The sequence below is a fragment of the Micromonas commoda genome, chromosome 1 (genome assembly GCF_000090985.2).
Source record: "Micromonas commoda chromosome 1, complete sequence".
Lineage (NCBI taxonomy): Eukaryota > Viridiplantae > Chlorophyta > Mamiellophyceae > Mamiellales > Mamiellaceae > Micromonas > Micromonas commoda.
In genome coordinates, this window is record NC_013038.1 from 1,921,430 (window position 1) to 1,946,721 (window position 25,292).

Below are 25,292 nucleotides of genomic sequence, written 5' to 3' on the forward strand. Positions count from 1 at the left end.
GTCCTTGCGATGGGGGGCATATCGCGCGAGCGCGTCATCGAAGCCGGGAAAAACGAGGGACTGTGGCCAGTAGAAGATACACAAGCATGGAGAGACGCTGCGCATGCGTTTGCAAAGGATCACGAAGGGAAAGTAAGGCGCATGAGCGGTGCGATCCCGAGGTTTCATTATACCCCGACGTCCGGGAAAGCGCTGGTGGATTTGCTCATTCAAGCTCATCTAGGTGACGCTGGCGATCAATTGACGCGCATGAGTAAGCGAAACGCGGGGAGGTTCGATGTCATGAGTGTGGAATTCAGAAAGCGTCGCTCTCGTTCGCGCGCTTTGGTAAACGTGGGCGAATTTTGTCAGGGTACGACGCGCGAAGGCGTCAGTTGTCGGAATCCAGGAAAGTACGATGGCTTTTGCTGGTTGCATGCACCAAAGTGTGTGTTTTACGAAGTAAGCGGTGAGATATCCAAGCGGTGCGCATTTAGAGCCGTGGATGATATACTTTGCTCTAATCACGCTCATCATCGCGATGACCTGCGGGAAGGGGCGGCGATGTGTATACAGCGTCGCATTCGAGGCATCCTTACTCGTAAGAGAGTGACAAACACGGCTTCTCCAAACAAATTGTGCAACTCTCCTGGCGGATCTGGCGAACCCATATCTCCCGCGTCTATCACAACCCCGCCGTCAAGGAGAACATGCAAGGGTGAGACGAGGACCGGTGAAGACTGTCGCCTTCTGGCGATGAAGGGAACGAACTATTGTCGGCACCACCAAGATCAAGGCACAGGTGTCGCAGGTGCCAAAACGGACCAGGAAGAGGAAAGCAGACACGTTGTTTCCACTCTGCCGTTCGAGTCTGCCGCTACAAGATCGACATGCCGTGGCAAGAGTCGAATCACCGGCCTCAACTGCGGTCGACACCCCGGAAAGAAGTCAGCCTACTGTCATCTTCATCAAGATCAGGACCCGTGCTACCAAACGGAAAAGTTGGCGGACAAATTTACGCAGATTCGGACTGTGGATAAACAAAAGGATGCCCTCGATATCCTCCCTGACGTCGATGAGTATGCAGTGGCTACTTACATGCTGATGAGGAAGTCAAACAACCGCGCGAGTAAGCTCGTCTCGACACTCGGTCTTGGGAAAGAGAAGATGCGTAGAGTTGATCTCACCATCTATCCGAGCGGCGTGATATTCCTTTATCCAGATGGACGAGACAATGATGAAGGGAAGTATCTGGGTAAATTAAAGATGGAAAATATCAATGTTGAAATTAAAAAAATACCTTCGAAGGCACCTGACGATCGGAGGCGCACGCTAAGGTTCAAATACTCTGGCAAGACAGGCGCTGCTCTTAATGATTTTGTAGAGGTGAACGAGGATACTGCGAAAGAAATCAAAGTCATCATAGACGCGTTGAAAGAACCAGAACCAAATGTGGAGTGGGCAAGAGAACTAGCCGAGAAGTCCCACAGGAAGGAACCCCCTTATCGTCGGTGGCTTGATCAGATAAAACATATGCATGACAACGATCCAGAGAGTGATCTGCGTGCAATTTTGTACGAGAGAAATGGGCAGCTGGATAATGAGTTGGAAAACGGATTCGTGGAAGAGCTAGATGAAGACGGCAAAACCGCAATCTTTTGGTGGGGAACGTCAAGAAACAAGCGCACCGGAAGGAAAATCGGCAATGAGGAGCAGAAGCGAAAGTTTTGCGAGGAAATGCGCAAACTGCTTGGCAAAGAGCCCACAGACGACGGCGATCAACGATTGACATCTGAACCGCCTGCCCTTATGTCCGGGACTTCACCGTCGGGTAACTCACCTTCTCATGCACCACAATCTGACCTTCCGTCGGAAGGTCATATTATTCTCAAACCCTCCCACCCTGATTGGCTCAAAAACTTGTTCGAAGAATGCGATAAAGAGGCGAAGGACATGAGCGGAGAGCAGCAAGGAGATCCGGAATATCAACGCAAACTCACTGACTTGTTGTTCGAAAAGTTATTCAGTAAGCGGGAAAGACTCATCTCACCACTCAACAAATTCCACATTAATGGCGAGTATTATTGGGATGAGGGTTGCAAAGATTTTCCGATAGGGCATGACCTCGTGCCATTCAGCAAGGCGCTCGAGATGATTTTCCCAGACCACTACGTTCCTGCTAAGGGTTTTAAAGACAAGTTAAGGGAGGGGAAGTATGTTCATTCTGAGAAGAGGAGACCGGCTTGGAGTTTACAAGTGAAGAACGATAGCTGGGAAAAACTGCGAAACCAGACAAAGGGTGTTTTATTTCAGGCTTTTAAGAAAACCTTCGATGTGGTGCCGGAGTTTGTAAATGATCGGGACATGTCGGACTCCGAATTCCGCGTCGACATGTACGGCAACGTGGTTGCGAAACCTGGTGCCGCTGAGAATTTCTCTGTGTGTTGCACCGAGTATGATCACGTCCTTCCTTGGTCGAGAGGTGGGACTTCAAAGAGCGCAAACATAGAAGTTATCAGCTGGATCGCAAACCAAAGGAAGCTTGACTCTTTCTTACACGGCACCGAATACGTACAAGGTTGGAATCAGTTGGGGAACAGGCCGCTCAACATCGGACTTTCCGTCGATCAATTCATTAGTTTGTGGGTAGACGTTCGCGAAAAAATCAAACAAATGACGAAAAAATCAAACAGGGACGTGCGTCTGGCAGACATACGAAGCCATAAGCTGGGCAAAACACTCGTCGAGGGCATTCTGTTCAAAACGTGTGCGATGGAAAATTCTTGGACGTTATTTCGAGACATCCTCGCCGGTGGAATCACCAACGCAAATGGTGAGTTTGAGCAAATTATTAAGCGGCAGAACGGTGAACCTGAGCGACCAACAGGCGAGCTATTGAGGAGGCTCCTCGAACGGTTCCCTAATAAATTCAGCAGCAAAGAGGCCAAGAAAGAAGCGCGCGAGATAATGGAAGCGCAAGCCTCGATGAGCGAGAATCCGACGGATAAGGTGAAGCGCATTGCGAGGATGCTCGCGGAAGCCAAGATGGAAGCGCAGGCGGAGATGAGGCGCGAAGCTGTTTTCATGTCTTCAACGTAATTCTAGTCTTATGTAATATTGCTCAGACAGACATCCAGTACCACTGCCAAACAGCTTAGTCTACAATCATTACCAGCACCGTTAACAGATTTGAGTAAAAGGAGGGGAGTAGCAGGTACCTTAGAGGCTATGGTCTCCAGGTGAACCTCGTCCGGCCCGTCCGCCAGTCGAAGCGTCCGAGCCCCGGCGAACATCCGCGCCAGAGGGGTGTCGTCGCACACGCCGAGCGCGCCGTGAATCTGTATTGCCGTATAATAAGTCTTCTATCCCGTACGCTCTGAAGAGCGTTGCGAGACTCCCATCGGCGTCAGTTTTCTCGGCGCAGACGCATTGATGGGCGCGACGTCGTCGTCGGCGTCCTCCTCGGGGGCGCCGGGCGGGTATCCGCCCCCGCCCGCGAGCGGCACCAGCCTCGAGGCGGCGCTGGCGCAGATCGAGGAGGAGCAGCTTCAGAAGGTGAGCGCTCCCCCGCGGCCCAACCCCGCGCGCCGATCCGAGTTTGACGCGGGTGACGGAGAGATGCCGACACCGGAACCCGACCTCACGCCCCGCGACCCCCCCTTCCGACCCCGACAGGCCTTAGCCGAGAGCCGCGCGGCGAGCGCGCGCGACTCCTGCGACGCCCCCCGCCCGCTCCCGGCGCGGCCCCGGCCACCACCGGGCGGGGACGTGGAGCTCGGGGTGGTGGAGAGCGACCAGGCGACGGCGCAGCGGCTGCAGCGGGACGTGGACGCTTACAAGAAGCTCGCAGAGGCGTCGAGCGCCGGGCGCAGCCGGCGGCAGCCGACCTCCGCGCCGCCCGACTCGGCTTGCAAGCAGCAGCAGCGGCCGGCGGAGACGTTGAACGAACGCGACGACGACGATGCTTTCGTTGTCGACGACGACGACGGCGGCGGCGGCGCGCCTAAACCAGGACGCGGGAAACCCGTGACGCAGTACAGGATGAAGATGCCGCCGGACGCCGAGTTGCCGGACGTGCGCAGAACCTCGCTGGACTCCTTCGTGGACGACTCGATTGAAAATCTCCGACGATCCACCGCCGAGGCGGAGGGCGACGTCGCCCCGACGCCGACGGCCGTGCCCGTCCGAACCGCGCTCACGCCCTCGCAGCCGGCCCTCTCGGACCTCGAGGCCGGTGCGAGCGCGGCGGACATCGAAGCGATGGAGGCGGAGCTCACGCGGCCCATCAGCGCGGCGCAGGCGGACGCCATCGAGCGCGCACACGCCCCGGGTCCGCTGTCGGAGGTGATCGCCTCTGGGACGTTCACCGGTCAGGGCGCGCTGGAGATGACGCGGAAGGACGTGGCGACGATGGCGACGGGCGAGTGGCTGAACGACGAGATGGTGAACTTCACGATCGGCACGATGGCGGATCGGGAGATGGCGAGGTGCGGCGGCGCCCAACCGCGGGTTCACTTCTTCAACACGTTTTTCGTGAGGAAGCTTTCCTCCCATACGGATGGGGGCGATGGGTACAACTACGGCGCGGTGCGGCGGTGGACGACGAAGAAGAAGCTCGGGTACGACGTCCTCGAGTGCGACAAGGTGATCATTCCGGTCCACCAGGGCATCCACTGGGTCCTCGCCGTCATCGACCTCGCCGCCAAGTGCGTCAGGTTCTACGACTCCCTGCTCGGCGACGATAAAGGGCTCGTCAAGGATTTGTTACGGTGGGTGCGCGACGAGTGGAAAAACAAAAAGGATGCCGACGTCGACACCGACGGGTGGTCCGTGGAGATCCCCAAGGACATCCCGCGGCAGATGAACGGGTGCGACTGCGGGGTGTTCATGCTCAAGTACGCGGACTACATCGCGACGGGGTGCCCCCTCACGTTCCACCAGCGCGACATGGAGTATTTTCGGCAAAGGATCGTCGCCGACGCCATGGAGAAGGGAATTTCAGTTAGAACCCTGCCATATAATTAGTCTAGTAGTCTAGTGACAGGATTCATCCTCTCTCTCGTATTTCGAAGGTAGACTAGTCTACCTTTCACTTAGCTCCTCCTAGCAGGGTTGGTGACGTTCCTTACTGGAACAAGGAGAGCATTAGTTCTCAGTGGAATCTGCTTACCTCGCTTGTTGTTGCACTTCTTACAGATCCAGACCAGATACCACTTGTTGGTCCGCCGACCATCTGCATACTGAACGTGCGCCGTGGCGCCGTATTGTCCGTCCGCTCTTTCTGCGCATCCTTTCACCTGACAAGCACTTCTTTCTCTTCCTCCTGCCCTCAAGTACTTGCCACGTAAATCAGAAACTCGGTAACGTGAAGCAGAGGTGCCTGTGATGTTTCTTACGATGATACTGTTGTTGTGATTGTAGCGCGACATTGGCGTGGTTGAGGAGCGAAGCGGTGAGTTCGGTGGAATTCTGATGAGACTCGGTCCGAGATTTTCTTTCAGTTTCCAAAAATGGAATTTGCTGGGATGATGTCGTTGAGACGAAATTTATGAGTACTTCTTGTACTTGCTTGTAGCGTGTTCGATTTGGTCGAAGACGCGCGTGCGGCGAAGTCTTCCGCGAATCGGTCCCCGCCGCGGGTTACGCCCGCGCGCCTGGGCGCGAGCCACTCCAATCGGGAGATAACTCAATGCGCCGCGGTAAAATGGAACAAGAGTTTTTAACACTCGCTAACACTTAAGGTAAATAAAGTACGAAGGTAAGTCTTAGCAGCTTCTGGTGGTACTGCTTCTGCTTGGAACCAAGCACACGGGCAGTCATTGAGACATCACGTGCGTCACTCGCGCTCGCGCCGCGACGACTCGGTGGGCGCGAATAGGCGCCTGGACCAACTCTCCCGCTCGATATTTGAACGACAACGCGCACCCCATCCCGTTCCCAACCGAACGCGCGCCATGGGATCGGACAGAATCGCTGCTGACAATAGCACCACCGAGTGCGAAAAGGCAAGAAATCTCACGTCCGTCCATCGCGCCGGCTTGGCGGCGACTGGACGCGCGCGTATTTGCCTACACGCAAATTCCATTGGGCGGCTCGGGGGTTTCGTTTTCATGGTCATCTTCAACCTCATGTCCGGAGGGGCGGATTCCCTTGAGATTTCCCTGGGCGCCTATCATTCTTGTGCCCTGATCGCGAGCGGCAAGGTGATGTGCTGGGGATCCAACGGTGACGGTCAGCTCGGGGACGGGACTAACACCCAGCGCCTATCTCCTGTTCAGGTCTCGGGAATCTCGACGGCAACGAGTATCGGCCTGGGCGGCTATCACTCTTGTGCTCTGCTCCTGAGCGGCAAGGTGATGTGCTGGGGCTACAACGTGCACGGTCAGCTCGGGGACGGGACAACCAACAACAAGCGCACAACCCCGGTCATGGTTTCAGGCATCACGACGGCGACGACAATCGGTGTTGGATTTGACCACTCGTGCGCCATCCTGGCGGACGGCAAGGTTATGTGCTGGGGCTTGAACTGGGGTGGTGGGCTCGGGGACGGTACCACCACCGACAGCGCAATCCCCGTTGAAGTCCAAGGCACCTTCACCGCGACTAGCATCGCCGTGGGAAAAGGGCATACGTGTGCGCTGCTCGCCGCAGGCGCGGTGGCTTGCTGGGGGAGCAACGGCAGCGGCCAAATCGGGGACGGGACTACCACCCAGCGCCTATCTCCTGTTCAGGTCTCGGGAATCACAACCGCGACGCGACTTTCGCTTGGCGACTATCACTCTTGTGCCCTGCTTACGGACGGCAAGGTGATGTGCTGGGGCTTTAACGATGACGGTCAGCTCGGGGATGGGACTAACATCAGCAAAGCTTTTTCTGTCGAGGTTTTGGGCATTTCGACGGCGACGAACATCGGCCTTGGCGGCTACCACTCTTGTACCGTGCTCATCGGAGGCAAGGTGATGTGCTGGGGCTTGAACGACAATGGCCAACTCGGGGACGGGTCAACCTCCGTCCGTCGGCGCAGCCCCGTTGAGGTATACGGAATCACGACAGCGACGACCATCACTCAACGTTTGGGCAAGTCGCACTCGTGCGCTGTGCTCACAGAATACAAGGTGATGTGTTGGGGAAGCAACAGTGAAGGCCAGCTTGGCGACAATTCAACATCCGACGGCACTCCCCGATACATTCCAGTGGAGGTTGATGGACTCCTTACCGCGGCGGATGATGAACCAAAATCGGAACGGTCTGTGACTGAGAGTGTCATTGAAGGGATTGCTGTTATATCTGCGGCTGTGTTCATTATTATCGCAGTACGGACGATCCGGCAGCAGCGTAATAGAGAGGCGGATTACGAGGATCGCCATGGAGGAATACCCGAAAACAGGCGAGGAATGCCCGACCGTCAGTCGTACTCATCGGATGACGAGTTTGGCCCTCCACAGATTGGTATTTAATCACCTTCAAAGGTACGGATATAAGTGTTCCAACACGCAGCAGATGATTATGTCTTCTTTCGAGGCCGAGGTAGACCTTTCCAAGCTAAACAATATTATTAGTCTACCTTCGTAATCAAGTTTATCCCTCTAAATATCACGCCGCGTTTCGAGCCCTGCGTTCGTCCCTCGCAAGGTCCCTCGCAAGGACCCAGTGAGGCACCTCCTCTGTCGCGCGGCAGTGATCGGCGTTGAGGTTAGAGCCGTCGCCCCATTGATCGCAAGGCGCGGGCACCTCACAGACGAAGCACCAGCAGTTCGGGCACGACGCACGATGCGGATGGCCGTTGTCGAGGGGTAAGTTCTGGCAGATGTGACGCGAGTGTGGGAAATCGTGGAGCGCGCCAGTGATACCGCTCGCGCCGGTAATCTCCACCTCGTCGTCCTCTTCTCGGTTGTTCCCCGCTGTCAAATCTACGTGCACATCGCCGCCACCGCCGTTGCCGAATTCTCCTTGCTGTGGCGGAGGAGGAGGAGGAGGGGGGGGAGGAGGAGCTCTGTGACGGTTGCCCGCCGCCGCGATACCGGCAAGCTCAGTTTCCCTGAAGTGGAAGCAACCTTGCCCATTGTTCTGTCGGTATTTCCGGTACCCCCATATTGATAGAATGAGGACAACTACAACGACAGGAACAACAATCGCCCACAGCAAGACATCCTCAAACCGTTCCGATTTTGGTTCATCATCCGCCGCGGTAAGGAGTCCATCAACCTCCACTGGAATGTATCGGGGAGTGCCGTCGGATGTTGAATTGTCGCCAAGCTGGCCTTCACTGTTGCTTCCCCAACACATCACCTTGTATTCTGTGAGCACAGCGCACGAGTGCGACTTGCCCAAACGTTGAGTGATGGTCGTCGCTGTCGTGATTCCGTACACCTCAACGGGGATGAGGCGATCGTCGGAGGTTGACCCATCCGCAAGTTGCCCCTCCCCGAGTTGGCCATTGTCGTTCAAGCCCCAGCACATCACCTTACCTCCGATGAGCACGGCACAAGAGTGGTAGCCGCCAAGGCCGATGTTCGTCGCCGTCGAAATGCCCAAAACCTCGACGGGAACGTCTCTGCTATTGACGGTCCCATCCCCGAGCTGACCGCCGCCGTTCAAGCCCCAGCACATCACTTTGCCGCTGAGGAGCAGGGCACAAGAGTGATAGTCGCCAAGACTGATGCTCGTCGCCGACCAGATTCCCGAGACCTGAACAGGAGATAGGCGCTGGGTGGTAGTCCCGTCCCCGATTTGGCCGCTGCCGTTGCTCCCCCAGCAAGCCACCGCGCCTGCGACGAGCAGCGCACACGTGTGGTCATTGCCCCCAGCGATGCTCGTAGCGTTGCGGACACCTACGACTTCAACGGGGATTGCGCTGTCGGTGGTGGTACCGTCCCCGAGTTGGCCCCAGAAGTTGTAGCCCCAGCACATAACCTTACCGTCAGTCAGGATGGCGCACGAGTGGTCGTGAGCAAGACCGATTGTCGTCGCCGTCGTGATGCCTGAAACCATGACCGGGGTTGTGCGCTTGTTGTTGGTTGTCCCGTCGCCGAGGCGACCTTCGCCAGCCCAACCCCAGCACATCACCTTGCCGCTCAGGAGCAGAGCACAAGAGTGATAGCCGCCCAGGCCGATACTCGTTGCCGTCGAGATTCCCCAGACTTCAACAGGGCTGGCGCGGTCGGTGTAGGTCCCGTCCCCGAGCTGACCGTCACCGTTGGATCCCCAGCACATCACCTTGCCGCTCGCGATCAGGGCACAAGAATGATAGGCGCCCAGGGAAATCTCAAGGGAATCCGCCCCTCCGGACATGAGGTTGAAGATGAACATGAAAACGAAACCCCCGAGCCGCCCAATGGAATTTGCGTGTAGGCAAATACGCGCGCGTCCAGTCGCCGCCAAGCCGGCGCGATGGACGGACGTGAGATTTCTTGCCTTTACGCACTCGGTGGTGCTATTGTCAGCAGCGATTCTGTCCGATCCCATGGCGCGCGTTCGGTTGGGAACGGGATGGGGTGCGCGTTGTCGTTCAAATATCGAGCGGGAGAGTTGGTCCAGGCGCCTATTCGCGCCCGTCGAGTCGTCGCGGCGCGAGCGCGAGTGACGCGCGTGATGTCTCAATGACTGCCCGTGTGCTTGGTTCCTTCGTAGTCTAGCTAGACTAGCAGTCTAGTGTTAAAAACTCTTGTTCCATTTTACCTCTTACCGCGGCGCATTGAGTTATCTCCCGATTGGAGTGGCTCGCGCCCAGGCGGGCCGGCGTGACCCGCGGCGGCGAAACGATTCGCGGAAGACTTCGCCGCACGCGCGTCTTCGACCAAATCGAGCACGAAGCGACGCGTTGATACAAGTACCCACTCGGCGCGTGAGCACCACGGATCGCTGCCGGAAGCAATAATGTCGGATTCTACAAGTCCGTGGCGGAGGGCTGGCGGAGGCCAAGCTTCAAGAGACGGGGGGAGCGATGGACGACAAGTGCCCGCAGCTGTTTCCGACACGAGCACCGGCGAAAATAACGACGGCGCCCCCATCGCGCAGCTGACGGGGCCCGACGCAAACTCTACACCTCCCGCTGCCCCTCCCAGGGGAAGACAGTATTATACGAAAAGCGTACTCAAAAAAGCAGAGGAGAAGATCAGGGAGCTCGCGGGCGTCGCCGAGACGGAGCAACACACCGAGGCGCACATCGACGACAACCTCGATGGGGCGATGGAGCAGTTGAGCGCCGTCGCGAACCTCATGCCCCTGTTCGAGCCGGAGAAGATGGAAACGGTGCGCGTTAAGCTAAAGAGAAGGCTGCAAGCCGCGAGGGATGCGGAGGAGGCGGCTGCCGAGGGGGCGGCTGCCGAGGGGGCGGCTGCGGAGGAGGAAGAGTCGGAACCCGTGGATGCGAACGAGATTCCCGACGAAGGTCAGTTCGACCCCCGCGCCGCGCTGAGGGAGTACGACGACGAGATCGTGGCGATGAGTCAGTCGAAGGATCCGGAGGAGGACCACATGGACGTCGCCGACAATCGGCGACACGACCGGGACGGCGAGCCAGGGCCGACGGGGAACGATTGGAACGCCAACTTCAAGACCGCCGTGCACGAGGCTGGAAGGATACTGTTTGCCAGGGCGTTTCACGAACTCGACGGATCCATCGACGATGCCATGAAGATGTGTTTCAGCGCGGATGAGGCGCAGACGAAGGGTATCCTCGCCGAGTTTGACGTGCCGGACTGGTTCAATATTTCGTACGAGCACGTCATGGGCGAAGCGCTCGAGTTGATGATGTGTTACCTCAGCAGGGTCGAGAAACGACATGACATGCGCGATTATCTGGCTGAAAGACGCGAAGGAGTCGAGGAAGACTCGCCCATATTCGTCAAGTGTGAGGTGCACAAGTGTTTCATGTCCGCCGCGCCAGCCCGGTCACCGTTTCGCATGAAGGAAGAAGACAAGAACGAGTTAGCCGCCGCGTTTGGTGGAACCGAGGACGCGTGGAGGTTGGCCAATAAGCTGTATGATCAGGCTCAACGCGACAGATTTTTCGATGTTCTGGTCGTCCTGAAGGATTTGGATGCATCACATCCGAGGCATCACATCCGAGCGATTCAGTGCAAGGCAAGATCGGACTTCAACTCATACATCAACATCGCAAGGTATGTCGGTCACGCTGCTGCCGTGAGGGATATGGCGGACAAAGTCGACGCGCTGATTTGCCTCGATTGGGTCGCGAACGTTTATGCGTGCAAACAAGCTGAGGTCGGCGGCGATTTTGCGGATCAGCACAACACAGGCCTTCTTCGGACATTTTTGTATGAGGACATGTGTCGCCAGGAGGCCAGCATACGTTTAGCGGCTGAGATGGCGAAACATCCTTTCAATTCTCAGATGGGCGAGGAAGTGCCGACGCGCCCGAGGCAACAGCTTCGCGAGTGTCAGACTGCAGCTTTGGACAAGTTGCGATGCGAAAGAGAGAAAGGGTCAAATGGTGGGTCCGTCGTCGCCGCCACCGGATCCGGAAAGTCTCTCATCGCATTCACGGATGCGATGCGGACGTTGTACACAGAATCGGGGGACTCGTTAACACCGCTAGACCAGATCGCCATGGTGTGGGCCTGCCCACGGATTCTTCTCCTCGAGCAGTCTGCCGAAGGTTTCAAGGCGCACGAAGATCGAGAGCTGGCGGAGTTTGCAAACCGAGCAAAGGAGCAAGGGACTAATTTTGAAACTCCAAAGCTGTTCTACTATTTGGTGTGTTCCAAAAGCGAAACGTTCGAAACGCCGAATCCAAATGCGATTCGCCGCTTGAATGCTCCCCAGCTTTTCAACACGCTGCTGAAACACAGGAGCCGAGGAGATGAACTGAGCAGGTGCCGATTTTTTACCACTGTCGAGGGCGGCAGTAGCTTTTGGTATCAACTGACCAAGTTCATTCGAGTTTCCCGTGGTCTTGATGAGCCTCTCAACAACCGCGAGAACCCACTCGTCAATGTATTTATAATTGACGAAGCTCATGAAGTGGCGGGCAACAGTGCAGGCAGCTATCAGTTGACGTTGAATATTCCCGCGAAATGGCGCGTGTGTTACTCGGCGACGCCATTCGTGGAATTGCAGCGAGGGGAGAATTTACGCGCGAGAGACGGCGACGACGCGGAGTCGGATGATACTGCGGAGGAACCAGCGGAGGGTCAAAGTGTTGGAGAAAAAACGCCTGAAGAACGCTTCCCGGATGTATATTTCAAAAAGCTTGCCGATTTGAACTCATCTGATGAGAATGAATCCGATGCCGGGGATCCGGCCGATAATAACGTCGATCATATCGGACTGAGTCGAGTGCAGATATTGAGCGAAAGCCTACAGTTCATGCCCCTCGAGCGGGCTGCGAGCCTACCTCAATTTCAATCCGAAGATGAGAGGGAGCTTATTCGGCAACTTCAGGATGTCGCGAGAAGCCTAGGTTCTGAAGGTCCTTCCGTAGATAATATCAGCCAAGCATTGGGAGATCGGCAGGTGGTGATCTTTGCAACAAGGAGAGACAGGTACAGAGGAATGTGCACTTGTCAGAACGCGACAGGTGAAGAATGCATGGCACATTGCGCCTCGCGGATGTTTCCGCAAGAGACAGCGGTGGGGGAGAGGTATAAATGCAACTTTGACTTCTGGCAGAAAAACTTCATAGCATGGGATACTCCAGTGGAAGAAATGCTCATGCCGGATTGCGTCGTTTTGGGTTGGGACAAAGAGACCAAAGTATTGAGCATTCGGTCTGATGAAGCCCGAGGATTCGGGTGCCACGACTTCACGGACTTTGGCGTGCAAAATGGATCAAATTTGATCGGCACTCCGATTTTCTCTTACACGTTCGCGGAAGCTTTCAGGTCGCCGGACAACATCCTCGCGAAGCCGTTCCTCCTGACGTATCGGTTGAAAGTCCCAGACATGTCATCTATGAACGATGACAGGCACGATCGTCTGAAGTGTATCTTTGGCATTAAAGAGCGCACTGGGAGGAGGGGTAGGATTGTCACCGGCGACCCTCTGAACAAAGTGGGACTACAAATTAGCTTCGATGATGTTACGGACTCGCCCATCGCGGCGACTGCGCAGGATTACGCCACCGCCATGACAATTTATCGGATGATTGAGCGAGGCGAGGCTTCAAAAGTAATGGTGTTCTGTTGGCGCAACGAAGATTGTCGTCGGTGCTTGGCGCTTTTCAATCTTCTGCTGAAGCAGCGCATCTCAGAAGCTTCCCACAATCGAGAGCTCGCAGAACGCTTGAGAGAGGTTCAAACGGCTCATATTTTTGCCACGTGGCAGCGCAACGAGCGAACGGATGAAATGGAGGAGCACGTGAAAAAGAGGCTGCTGCACCAGTTTAAGACGGGGAAAATTGAAGTTCTCTTCAATGCCAACTACTTGAGCACGGGCATAGACATCCCGTGCACAGACGCCGTGGTGTTGACACAAAAGTCGAAAGGAGTGAGACAGGTTCTGCAGAGATGGGGACGAGCTCTGAGGTCCATCGCGACGCAGCCGTCGAAGCGAGGTATCCTCGCGATAATCATGTCTGATCCCGAAGAACCAGATGAGGACAAAACCAAGCGCAAAGAATTCATGGGATTCGACTTGGCGCTACCCGATGACTTCGGGGGTTGCCATGCCGATTTTTGCAATATGTATCGCACCGCCGAGTGCGCGGCGCACCGATCCAATCGCATCATCGGCGAGTGCGATAAAATCAAAGCCGTTCTTACGACGGTGAAGAGGAAAGCTCACAGGGACGCGCCCGATAAGAAGAAAACAACGCCCACGTTCCCACCGCCGGTCGCGACAATCACGCCCGATGTGGAACGCACGCTCCGGGACATGTTCGACATCACCGTGCGTGACTTGCTGAAGGACGTCGACTCGCAGCCGTCTCAAAGAAGTCTCGAGCACCAAGACTCGGACCTCGTCGGATCTCTCGCGTCAATGGGTATCCAAGATGAACGAGACGGCTCTCAATCTGAATCGGAAGGAGACTCCGAGCACAGATCCCTCGCAGATATTCAGAGAGACCGACAGATATCGGGAGCCAACGACGGCTCAGCACCGGATGCCGACGCGACCATCGAAAGAAGGGCGGAGGCGCGGAGACCGCCGCGGGCGGATCGATTGACGGAAGCGGCGCCGGAGGAGCGGGCGATGCCGGCGCCGCCAAGAGGCCAAACGACGCGTCCGGGCGCGCCTCAGGGAACCTCCGCTGCTGGGGGTGGGGACGGAGGCAACGGGGGCCGGTTTAAGCACAGATCGCCGACGATGCGCTACCGCAAGGTACCCGCGGGCGCCCAGCCCACGGCTGAGTCCACGTGGGATTCGCTGGCCGAGCCGTTCGACGTCGCGCCCGTCGCATCGCCGCGCAATCGCGCGAGTGACGAGATCACTCCCGCTCCTGCGCCGCCAGCCCCCGCGACTGTCGCGGACGGAGGCTCGGTCGGGCCCCGGGAAGGTGAACGACCGGGTCCGGCGGGCGGCGAAGCTGGTGGATCCGGTCCGCAAAAGGTCAGCATCTTTGATCTGCCATTTTTTTGGGGCAAGAAACAACGCGGTGCATGAGGGATAGGTGCCCATGGTAAAATCCTCGTTCCTAGTCTTACCAGTACGAAAGTGGAGAGGAGAGCTCACGGGGATGCAGGCGACCGGAGCATAATTGAAAGGCGCCCAATGATGGGCGAGCCGAGCACGCCCAAGGTCGAGCGCACGCACAGGGACACGTTCGACATCACCGTGCGCAACTTATCACCAGCGCGCCGCAGGGTAATGTCGCGCGGGATGAGCGAAGACAACGTTCGGGTGGGCCAGCCGGCGGCAGCAGTGAAGTAAAATAGCGAAACCTGTATTCACGGCGGTTCAGGTTGGACAGGAGCGCAGACGAGCGGCGGGCGGTTAACACGGCGTGTCAGGGGTCCGCCGCGGACGTGGTGAAGCGCGCCATGATTGCGGTGTTTGACGAGCTGGACCCCTCGCTCGCGACGCCCGTGCTCCAGATTCACGACGAGCTCCTGTTCGAGGTTGACGCGTCGCGGGTCGTCGAGGCGGCGAGGGCGGTTCGAGCCATCATGGAACGCGCGGGTGACGAGTTTGGGCTCACCGTGCCACTGCCGGTCAAGGTGAGCGCGGGTGCAAACTGGGGCGACCTCGCGGAGCTGGTGGAGGTTCTCTTAATAAGCTGATGAGTCGAGTCTCGCATCAGCTCATGGAGAGTGGACCTGCTGAGACTTGTGTAGAGTATTTAGTCATGATACAAGTAGACCAGTTCGCGTGTCTTGAGACTCCGCTGGCTCGTTCGCCGCCTCGGCTTACATCTTTTCCACCTCCTTCTTCACCCACTCCACATTCAAGAGCTTCTTCTTCTCCTCTGCTGACAACTTGGTGTGCGCCTTGTCTGGTTTGGGACCAAAGTTCTGACGGAGAATGCTCCAGAACAAGCCGAGGTCCTCCTGCGCCACTTCTCCTGATGCGCACTTCACCTGCACCTTTTCCCCCACCTTCGGCTTCTCTGAGAGCGCAGCAAGCGCCGCCACTTTCTCCTCCTTCGTCGCTCTCACTTCAGGCGCATTCAACGCCTTCGCTTCCATCTTCTCCACCTCCTTCTTTACCCACTCCACAGCCAAGAGCGGCTTCTTCTCCTCCTCTGACAGACTGGTGTTCGCCTTGTCTGGGTTGGGACCAAAGTTCTGACGGATACTGTCCCAGAACTTGCCGAGGTCCTCCTGCACCACTTCTGCTGATGCGCACTTCACATCCACCTTTTCCCCATGCTTCGGCCTCTCTGAGAGCGACACGAGCGCCGCCAACTTGTCCGCCTTCGTCGCTCTCAATTCCATCATTTTTGCCACCTCCATCTTTACCCACTCCACATTCAAGAGCTTCGTCTTCTCCTCCTCTGACAGATTGGTTCCCGCCTTGTCTGGGTTGGGACCAAAGTTCTGACGGATACTGTCCCAGAACTTGCCGAGGTCCTCCTGCACCACTTCTCCTGATGCGCACTTCACATCCACCTTTTCCCTATATTTCGGCTTCTTTGAGAGCGACACGAGCGCCGCCACTTTGTCCGCCTTCGTCGCTCCCAATTCCATCATTTTTGCCACCTCCTTCCTCACCCACTCCACAGCCAAGAGCGGCTTCTTCTCCTCCTCTGACAGATTGTATTTCGCCTTGTCTGGGTTGGGACCAAAGATCTGACGGATACTGCTCCAGAACATGCCGAGGTCCTCCAGGACCACTTCTCCTGATGCGCACTTCACCACCACCTTTTTCTTCACCTTCGGCCTCTCTGAGAGCGCAGCAAGCGCCGCCACTTTCTCTTCCTTCGTCGCTCTCACTTCAGGCGCATTTGACGCCATAGCTTTCATCTTCTCCACCTCCTTCCTCACCCACTCCACAGCCAAGAGCTTCTTCTTCTCCTCGTCTGACAGATTGGTTCCCGCCTTGTCTGGGTTGGGTCCAAAGTTCAGACGGACCCTATCCCAGAACATGCCGAGGTCCTCCTGCGCCACTTCTCCTGATGCGCACTTCATCTCCACCTCTTCCCTCACCTTCGGCTTCTGTGAGAGCGCAGCAAGCGCCGCAAGCTTGTCCTCCTTCGTCGCTCTCACTTCAGGCGCATTCAACGCCTTCGCTTCCATCTTCTCAACCTCCTTCTTCACCCACTCCACATTCAGGAGCTTCTTCTTCTCCTCTGCTGACAACTTGGTGTTCGCCTTGTCTGGTTTGGGACCAAAGTTCTGACGGATAACGCTCCAGAACATGCCGAGGTCCTCCTGCGCCACTTCTCCTGATGCGCACTTCACCTCCACCTTTTCCCCCTGCTTCGGCTTCTCTGAGAGCGCGGCAAGCGCCGCCACTTTCTCCTCCTTTGTAGGTCTTCGCCTACTTTCGAGCAACACCTCCGCGATATTTAATCTGTCCACCAAAGCCTGCAAATCTACTCGGACCCGATCCGCACGACCGATTCTCGCGATTTCAAACTTCCCTTCCCGCCTGTGTATTCCGTCAGGATTCGCATCTGCGCCGCCGCACAATACGGCGCGGAGCTCTTCGTCGAGGACGCAAAGGAGGCTGAGCGTCTTACGAAGCACTTGGAAACCAGCGAGGTCGTCTGCTCCTGGGTTTAGTATCTCGTCCTCGGAGATTAATGCCGGAATCACGATGTTCGCAACCTCCTTGCCGGGGTACAGTCGATTGCACCGGCCGCTGCATTGCGCGATGTCCACGACGCTCCCTTTCGCCTCCAAGAACACGACCGTGTCGCAGAACGGGATGTCGATGCCCTCGTTCAACACTTTCGCGGCGCAAACTATACCCAGCTCTGCCTCTTCGACGCGCGATAATATCTCCTTCCGTTGCGTCATGTTCATACGCCCGTGCATGTGCTCGATTGGATAGTCTCCTCCTAGATTTTCATCAGGGTTTTTCTCTGCGAGCATCTCCCGGATGCTTTGAAGACGTCGCTGAAACGCCCTTGCTTGTTTAATCGTGCGGGTGAAGCAGAAAACGACCTTATACTTCCCATCGCGTATGGCTTCGACGATGTGGATCGCTGCACAGAGCCAGTCGCACCTCGCAGTGTCGCGGTACGCCTCCATTTGAATCTCGGGAAGCTCTGCGACTCCCTCGGGAAGCTCAGAGACGATTCCATTGGGAGGCTCAGAGACTCCCTGGTGCCGATCTCCGTCGTTACTATTTTCGTCGGAATCGCCATCCGAATTTTCTGCATCGCTATCTTCATCCTCTTCTTTTATGTCGTCGGATGAGATGTGGGCGACAGGCAACACAAGCTGATTATTTCCAAAGTACTCTCTCACCATGTCGTTGTCAGTCATGAGTGCGATTACCTTCGATCTCACTATATCCCCGGCATCCGCAGCTTGCGCCTGTGTGTATGGATCCGCGATGGGTTCGCCGTATTTCTCCGTTTCGTTCATGGAATTGACGATGCCTCTTTTGAATTCGTTGTCCCCAAGCTCATCATCTCCAACTTTGACATCTTTCGGCGTCGCTGTCATGAAAAGGCGCACGCGGCATGGAAAGGAATCGTCCAAAATGCATCGCTTGAAAGAATCCTCCCGGTCGATGATACCTACGGTTCGGTGTGCCTCATCGTATATCACCAGATCCGGGTGCAACTGCACCTTTTCCAGAGCTCCTGCGCATTTTTTCCAGGAGTTGTATGTAGAAATGATGACGTTGTGGCCATCAGACGGGCCCTCCTTCAGATGTTGCGAGATCTCATCCACGCTAGTACTGAGTAGAAATCCGAAACGAGCGTCCATGCCTTGGGTCAATGTTCTGTCACCGTTAGAACCGACGAGCAGCCATCTCCCCATCTTGATTTGATTTCTTCTGCATTGACAAAAAAAGCTTTTGAACGTTTGCTCCATGAGCCATAGGCTTGGCACAAAATAGACGACGGTCGCTCCCCCACTGGTCACACCTGCGGTGTACCTGACGAATTCCTTGATCATGAGGAATGCCGTGAATGTCTTCCCGGTGCCGCACCACATGCTCATCTGTGCCCTTAGGCTTTGCGAGGAATTGTTGCTCGAAAATGTCCCCCAGCATTTGTCGAGAAAACCTTTCCAGCCTTCCAATTGTCGTTCTTGGGCTGGACGCGGAGTATAATTACATTCCATCAGGGCCTCATCAGGCGACCGCGGAATTTGCTTGGCGAGAGTGTCTTCGCACCAGCGATGAACATATTCAAGAAAATCCTGGGTAGTGTACTTCGCATAAACATCACGCATAAACGAATGAATGTGAATGCCACGCTCTTCGAAACGTGGATGCGGTGCATCTGTCCCCATCCAGAGCCCATGCCGTTTTCTGCCGCCGTACATATCCCTGGCTTGTACCAAATCTTGAAAGAATCCTCCCTCGTCAGCTGCAGTCCTATTTGATGACCGAAATTTGCATTGCACAAGCGTCATGTGCCCGGTGGTTTGATGCCGTAGCACCACATCACTACCTTTGTCCGTGAGGTCCTGTCCACGCCGCTCATATCCAGTCTCTTGTGCCTTTGGGAAATTTTTTTCGTCGCCTCGCAGCCAGCAAATTTGGGTAATTTTCCCTCGCGGCAACGCAGAGAATATATAAGCATTCCAGTAATTCAAAAACAGCACACAGAAGAGCTCAAATAGATCGCCAAGCTTGCCCGTGGCATCGCGTGACTCATCAATCTTGGCACGGCTCTTGAACGACTCCAACAGCAACTGCCAGTTCGCTTTGCTCGACTTCCGCTCCGCGATTTGTGGGCTTTGCAACACTCCGTCGACCAAATCTTTAAGAGTTTTCGCCGCTTCACGGACATGATTTGGCCAACCTCCATTGGGCACACGCAGGACGTCGTCGCCACCGTCATCGTTTTGGGTGAGAGGGTCGGCAGAAGACGTAGACTCCAACCCTCTTCCGATGTCCGCGTAGTCCTCGTGTTTTCTCTTCCTCATCTGCGAATCCGGGGTGGTGCCCTCGGCGTCAGGCATGGTCCGCGAAGTCCAAACCGGGGTAACCGGTCGGAAGGGTTTCCGCCTCTCGCGAGACGGACAGGCGAAGAAGTCCGCACCCCGTAGCCGCGCCGCGCGCACTCCTGCTCGCTCGGGCGAGTCTGCGAGAGCGGATTGGGTGTTCTAGCTAGCTAGCTACCTTTCGAAGGTACCTACGTTCGTTGTAGCTAAACCGCCTGCGCCCTTCTTGGGAATTTCAAGGTTGCGATACTGCCCGCGCGACGCGAGACCGAACGGACGTGCGCCGCGCCTCAGCCGCCCGAGCGAACCAGACGCTGGCACCGGAGCGCTGCCACGTCGTCCGCGACAGACCCGTCGCGCCCGAGGCTGCGCCGCGGCGCTGCTGAAAATGGAAAACAACCGACAACCGATGAGAAGCGACGCAGCGTTCGAGATCGACTGGATGCTGCTGACGACGCGATGACAGATAAGTTCGCAATTGGATTAGCACGCCGTCGAGGTGCGCGGTCCTGGCGGACGCGAGGCGACGACTGCTGGGAGAGCGCGCCGTCCTCTGATGGGTCGTACTGGTACAGTCCTTACAGTCTAGTAGTAGCCAACGTAGCAATCGCTTTTGCTCTGGCTGGCTGGTGGAAGATGGGCTAATAAATCCTACGCCTCCGCCCCGGCGTCGTCGTCGTCGCTGAGGTGCGTGATGACCACGCCGTCGAGGTCCTCGTCGCTGGACCCGTCCCCGTCACCCTCGCCGTCGCTCGGCGCGCCGTCGCCGTCCGCGAGCCGCGCGAGCTCCGGGGGCTTGACGCACCCCGGGCACAGCCGCCGCTCCTTGGCGCACTTATCGCACAGCGACCTGTTAATAAAAAACCATGTCAGTCTAATTGCCCATACAAATATTAAAAATAAACTCACCGGTACGCGAACGCCACCGTCTTGAGCTTGCACTCCCCGCAGTTGCCCTTGTTGCTGGGCGCCCTCGCCTTGTACTTGCCAAACTGAAACCTCCACTGGACCTGCGCGGGGAAGGGTTGGGTCAGGCGGAGGATGCTTCTCGACGGGGGGAGTTGAGGTTGGGTTGGGTTGGGCTGGGATGCGATGCTCGCACCTTTTGCACGCACCGGCGACAAACGCCGGCGCACGCGCGGGACCGAAGCGCGTTCTCCGCGTCGACGTCTCGCACCGCGCGCTTCACGTTGCGGTGCGCCTTGAACGCGCCCCCGCGGTTCACGTGCTTACCGCCGTGGACGTGCGTGCTCTTGCCGCTCTGGCCCTTGCGGGGGCCGTCGCCGTGGCCCATGGGGAGCGGCGATGTGAGGCGCCCCCGCCGCCGACGCTCGCAAAAATGAAGGATCGATTGATGACAGTTGGTGATGAAGGAGGAGACCGAGAAAACCAAAAATCGCATCATCAGTGGGGTTGGGCGCGGGGCGCCATGAGCGCCGCAACGGTGAGACGATGCGCGGGTCGGCTCGCGTCGCCCCGCCGCGCGCTTCACCGCGCGCTTCATCACGGTGTCCGTCCACATCTGCGCCCGTGGATGCGAGTGCCCACCGACGGGTGGCTGCTGCGAGATTTCCTTCACCAGGCGCTCTACAACCGCGACGACGGGTACTTCGCCAACGCATCGTCCCCTCCCGTCGGGGCCATGTCGCGGCCCATCCCGTTCCAAGCGCTGCTCGGCCAGGAGGATTACGCGCGAACGCTGGCGCGTCGGTACGACGCGCTCGCGTCGCAGTGGCTCACGCCGGTGGAGATCTTCAAGCCGCACTACGCGCGCGCGGTGGCGAGGCACATCCTCCGAGCGCACAAAGCAGAGTTGGATGCGCCGCTCGACGACGACGAACGACGACGACGGCGGGTCGGGAAGACGCCGCCGCTGAGGATATACGAGCTCGGGGGCGGGACAGGGACGTGCGCGGCGGGCATACTGGCGCACATACGCGACGACGACCCGACGGTGTTCGCATCCACCGAGTACGTCGGGGTGGAGATATCCCCGGCGCTGGCGAAGATGCAGCGCGAGACGGTTCGACGCGAGCTGGGAGACGACGTGCACATCGTAATCGCCGGAGGTGGTAACGGGGGGGTTTATAAAGGAGGGGGTAACGGAAGGGGAAACGGGGGTAGGGCGACGTACTCGGTGGAGCGGAGGGACGCGCTGGACGCCGGGCGGTGGGGACCCGTCGACGACGACGCGTGCTTCGTCGTCGCGCTCGAGGTGCTCGACAACCTTCCACACGACCGGGTGATGCTCCTTCGCGACGATACGAGAACGACGATGGTCGAGACAAAGATTGTTTCCGCCGGTGGTGGTGGCGGTGAGGGTAACGAGACGCGGCTGGCGCAGACGAGGGTGTTCGCGCGACGACGCGGGGATGATAACGCGGTTGACGGGTTCGAGCAACGCGAGGAGCCGCTGCGGGATCCGCTCATCTCTCGCGCTCTCGAGGCCATTGGTGACGAAGACGAAAGTTTTTCATTCGGTTTCACCGTCAAGGCGATGGCGGATCGGTGGATCCGAGGCGCGCGCGATTGGAACGCGCGGTTCGTGCCCACCGGTGCCCTGGCGCTGCTCGAGACGCTGCACGAGAGACGGCCGCGGCACAGGCTCATCGCCGCGGACTTTGATTCGCTTCCGAACGTTCGCGTACCGGTGCGTGTTGTGTTTTGTTTTGGCTCTCTTCATTTGGTTTTCTTCGTTTGGCTTTCTTCGTTTGGTTTTCGTTTGGTTTTTCCTTGTTGGCTGACCTGGCGTCGTCCCTCCCGATCCGACACAGGGAATCAACGCGCCGCTCGTCGCGACGCAATCCCCAGGCGGCCGTACGAAGGATCTTCCAACGTACCTTCAGCGCGTCGGCGCGTGCGACGTGTTCTTTCCGACAAACTTTGACCACCTGGCTCGCCTTGACGCGTTCGCGAGGTCACGAACGGGCGGGACGAAACGGCTCGAAAACGGCTCGTCGCGTCGTCCGAGGCCTTCGGCGGAGGTGGTCACCACGCGCGAGTTCATGCGCAGGCACGCGGACCTCGGCGCGACGGCCACCGGCAGCGGCTACAACCCCCTGACGCAAGACTTTGCGAACACCAAATTTTTCCTCAGCTGAGACGGGACGACGATTTGGTGATGATTTGCCCTCGGGTAGTCGGGTGCCGATTTTTCCGGGTGAGCCGCGGCAGCCAACCCTAACACTTCGCCGGTGCGGCCGTCACACGCGTCGACGCCGGTCGCGTCGCTTCCGTTTCCCCGCGGACGACGACGCGCGCTTCGAAGACCGCACGTGACGGGTAGTAGCGCTACCGATGCCAAAGGGCGACGGCGCCGTCCGCCGCGCCGCCGCGCGCGAGCAGCGCGAGGAGGAGATCGAGGAGCGCAAATTCAAGAAGGCTGAGGAGAAGAAACTCATCTTCGGGGTCAACCCCCTGCACCTCTTCTTCCTCCTGCTCTTCACCCTGCCCACGATCCTGGGCGTCGTGGACTACTTCTTTCCCTTTTCCAAGGTGCCCGGCGGCGGGTACGGGAGCCTGGACCCGGCGCAGGCGGAGTGGCGAATGCGCCTGCGCGCATTCTACTCGGAGCACAACCCGGGAAAGATGGATGAGATTCCAAACCTGCTGCGCAAGTACAAGGGTAAGGAGCGGTTGCTGTGGCGCAAGCTGAACAAGAAGTACGCCCCCAAGGATGACGATTAGGACGGGACGCGGGGGGTTGGGGCGTCGAGTCGCGTGTTGTATCGCAGTAGCTTAGGCACACGATCGAGCTCGTCGCAAGCAAGCAAGCATCACCCCGGAAATTCCACCGCCCGTCAACCTCGATGCGCGAATGCAGTTCTTCTGTCTCGACCGATCTGATGTCTCCAAGTAAACCCACTCATCACCCGCGCCCGGAGCCGCCCCGACCGCGCGCGCCCCGCCGCCCCGAACTCCATCCGAATAATCTACCGTCCCCCCGGGGCGACCTCGATCGACGTCGACCATGGCGCCCACGGAGGAGGAGGACGCCGCCGCGTCCGCCATGGCGAGGCTCGAGGTGACGAACGGCGCCGACGACGCCGCCGCCGCCGGAGATGACGACGGCGACGCCTCCGGCGACGACGACGTCGCGGACGATCCCGCCGGCGCCCCGTCCGCCGCGGCGAAGAAAAAGAAGAAGAAGAAGAAAAAGAAGAAGACCGGCGGCGGGGGCGGGGGCGGGGGCGGCGCCGCGGGCTCGGGCGCCGCGGGCCAGACCGCGCCCCCGTCCGTCCCCGTCTCCAAGCTCTTCAACGGGACGTACCCGGAAGGCGAGATCCAACGGTACAAGGACGATAACCTGTGGCGCGAGACGAACGAGGAGAAACGCGAGCTGGAACGGCTGGAACGGAACATGTACAACGAGGTTCGGCAGTGCGCGGAGGTGCACAGGGAGGTTCGCAAATACATCGCCGATTGGGTCAAGCCCGGGATGAAACTCATCGACGTGTGCGAGACGTTGGAGAATTCCGTCCGGCAACTCATCGAGGAACGGGGGCTGGAAGCCGGGATCGCGTTCCCTACCGGGTGCTCGCAGAACCACATCGCCGCGCACTGGACCCCGAACGGCGGCGACACGACGGTCATCGACGCAGACGACGTCATCAAATTCGACTTTGGCACGCAAATAAACGGGCGGATAATAGACTGCGCGTTTACCAAGACGTTCAACGCAAAGTACGACCCTTTGCTCGACGCCGTGAGGGAGGCGACGGAGTGCGGAATCGCGGAATCGGGCATCGACGTCAGGCTGTGCGACATCGGCGAGGCGATCGAGGAGGTGATGGAGTCGCACGAGATCGAGCTCAACGGGAAGACGTACCAAGTCAAGTGCTGCCGTAACCTCAACGGGCACTCCATCGCGCCGTACCAGATCCACGCGGGTAAGTCCGTGCCGATCGTCCGAGGCGGGGAGACGACGCGGATGGAGGAAGGGGAGTTTTACGCCATCGAGACGTTCGGAAGCACCGGCAAAGGGTGAGTTTGCGCCGAGCCCGTACCCTAAACCGAGGGGATTTTGGTTTCGATCCGGTTTCTGCTACCTGGTCCCCCGTCTACTTACTCGTCCCCGAGGGTTTTGAGTTTCCGTCTCTCCTCGCCATTTTCTTTTCGTAAACGGACCGAGAGCGCCGCGTTGGGACAATCGCCGCCGCGTTCGTAGCCGCCAGGTGTGTGTCACACGCCGGGCGGCTCGGCGGCTCATGCCGTGGCTTTTCCTAACGGGAGAGTTTTTCTCCCTCCGTCCTTGGCGGCGCGCTTCACAACTGACTCGGTCCGAAGAGCAAAAAACCCGGCATCATAGTACCACGCGGCGGCATCCAAGAGCCCCCGTGGCCTCCTTTAGCCTTGACATTCGCTCGCTTTCAAACGCTTTCGAACGGTTTCAAACGGTTTCGGGTTTGGTTTTTGGACGTTCCCTCCCCGTCGACGAAAAACGCGACCAATAATAACTAAACGCCTCGCCCCGCGCGGGATTCGAACCCGCCGCCTCCAGGTACGTCCGCGAAGACCTCGAGTGCTCGCACTACATGAAGAACTACGACGTCGGCCACGTCCCGCTCCGGCTGCCAAAGGCGAAGCAGCTCCTCGGCGTCATCGACAGAAACTTCGGCACGCTCGCGTTTTGCCGACGTTTTTTGGACCGAATCGGAGAGACCAAGTACCTCATGGCGCTGAAGAACCTGTGCGACAACGGCATCGTCCAGCCGTACCCGCCCCTGGTGGACGTCAAGGGATCGTACGTGGCGCAGTACGAGCACACCATCATGCTTCGGCCCACGTGCAAGGAGGTGCTCACGCGCGGCGACGACTATTGATTCGATTCGGTTGTCTAAC

The 25,292-nt window shown here is 57.9% G+C and overlaps 10 protein-coding genes across 10 annotated transcripts; 7 read left to right on the forward strand and 3 right to left on the reverse strand.

Moving 5' to 3' along the window:
- Window positions 1-9: 9 nt before the first annotated feature.
- MICPUN_55561 (predicted protein) lies at window positions 10-3,078 on the forward strand (the record flags this gene model as incomplete). Its single annotated transcript, XM_002507324.1, has 1 exon — window positions 10-3,078. One exon carries the CDS (start codon window positions 10-12, stop codon window positions 3,076-3,078), a length of 3,069 nt encoding a protein of 1,022 aa, XP_002507370.1.
- Window positions 3,079-4,239: 1,161 nt separating this feature from the next.
- MICPUN_77812 (predicted protein) lies at window positions 4,240-5,004 on the forward strand (the record flags this gene model as incomplete). Its single annotated transcript, XM_002507325.1, has 1 exon — window positions 4,240-5,004. One exon carries the CDS (start codon window positions 4,240-4,242, stop codon window positions 5,002-5,004), a length of 765 nt encoding a protein of 254 aa, XP_002507371.1.
- Window positions 5,005-6,137: 1,133 nt separating this feature from the next.
- Window positions 6,138-6,989, forward strand: MICPUN_75639 (predicted protein; the record flags this gene model as incomplete). Its single annotated transcript, XM_002507326.1, has 1 exon — window positions 6,138-6,989. A coding segment is annotated over one exon (852 nt), but the record flags the coding sequence as incomplete, so codon positions are not given.
- Window positions 6,990-7,527: 538 nt separating this feature from the next.
- Window positions 7,528-9,444, reverse strand: MICPUN_55564 (regulator of chromosome condensation, RCC1; the record flags this gene model as incomplete). Its single annotated transcript, XM_002507707.1, has 1 exon — window positions 7,528-9,444. The coding sequence occupies one exon, from the start codon at window positions 9,442-9,444 to the stop codon at window positions 7,573-7,575; it is 1,872 nt and encodes a 623-aa protein (XP_002507753.1). The 3' UTR covers window positions 7,528-7,572.
- A 411-nt stretch (window positions 9,445-9,855) lies between these two features.
- MICPUN_55565 (predicted protein) lies at window positions 9,856-15,164 on the forward strand (the record flags this gene model as incomplete). Its single annotated transcript, XM_002507327.1, has 2 exons — window positions 9,856-14,490; window positions 14,817-15,164. The coding sequence occupies 2 exons, from the start codon at window positions 9,856-9,858 to the stop codon at window positions 15,159-15,161; spliced, it is 4,980 nt and encodes a 1,659-aa protein (XP_002507373.1). The 3' UTR covers window positions 15,162-15,164.
- Window positions 15,165-15,287: 123 nt separating this feature from the next.
- MICPUN_55566 (predicted protein) lies at window positions 15,288-19,469 on the reverse strand (the record flags this gene model as incomplete). The annotated part of the gene is made up of 1 exon (XM_002507708.1): window positions 15,288-19,469. One exon carries the CDS (start codon window positions 19,467-19,469, stop codon window positions 15,288-15,290), a length of 4,182 nt encoding a protein of 1,393 aa, XP_002507754.1.
- Window positions 19,470-20,102: 633 nt separating this feature from the next.
- On the reverse strand, window positions 20,103-20,745 carry MICPUN_55567 (predicted protein; the record flags this gene model as incomplete). Its single annotated transcript, XM_002507709.1, has 3 exons — window positions 20,103-20,301; window positions 20,361-20,461; window positions 20,554-20,745. 3 exons carry the CDS (start codon window positions 20,743-20,745, stop codon window positions 20,103-20,105), a joined length of 492 nt encoding a protein of 163 aa, XP_002507755.1.
- A 240-nt stretch (window positions 20,746-20,985) lies between these two features.
- Window positions 20,986-22,552, forward strand: MICPUN_78155 (predicted protein; the record flags this gene model as incomplete). The annotated part of the gene is made up of 4 exons (XM_002507328.1): window positions 20,986-21,507; window positions 21,595-21,729; window positions 21,796-22,101; window positions 22,226-22,552. The coding sequence occupies 4 exons, from the start codon at window positions 20,986-20,988 to the stop codon at window positions 22,550-22,552; spliced, it is 1,290 nt and encodes a 429-aa protein (XP_002507374.1).
- A 196-nt stretch (window positions 22,553-22,748) lies between these two features.
- MICPUN_55569 (predicted protein) lies at window positions 22,749-23,138 on the forward strand (the record flags this gene model as incomplete). The annotated part of the gene is made up of 1 exon (XM_002507329.1): window positions 22,749-23,138. The coding sequence occupies one exon, from the start codon at window positions 22,749-22,751 to the stop codon at window positions 23,136-23,138; it is 390 nt and encodes a 129-aa protein (XP_002507375.1).
- A 322-nt stretch (window positions 23,139-23,460) lies between these two features.
- Window positions 23,461-25,273, forward strand: MICPUN_96898 (predicted protein; the record flags this gene model as incomplete). The annotated part of the gene is made up of 2 exons (XM_002507330.1): window positions 23,461-24,434; window positions 24,952-25,273. 2 exons carry the CDS (start codon window positions 23,461-23,463, stop codon window positions 25,271-25,273), a joined length of 1,296 nt encoding a protein of 431 aa, XP_002507376.1.
- Between the last annotated feature and the right edge of the window lie 19 nt (window positions 25,274-25,292).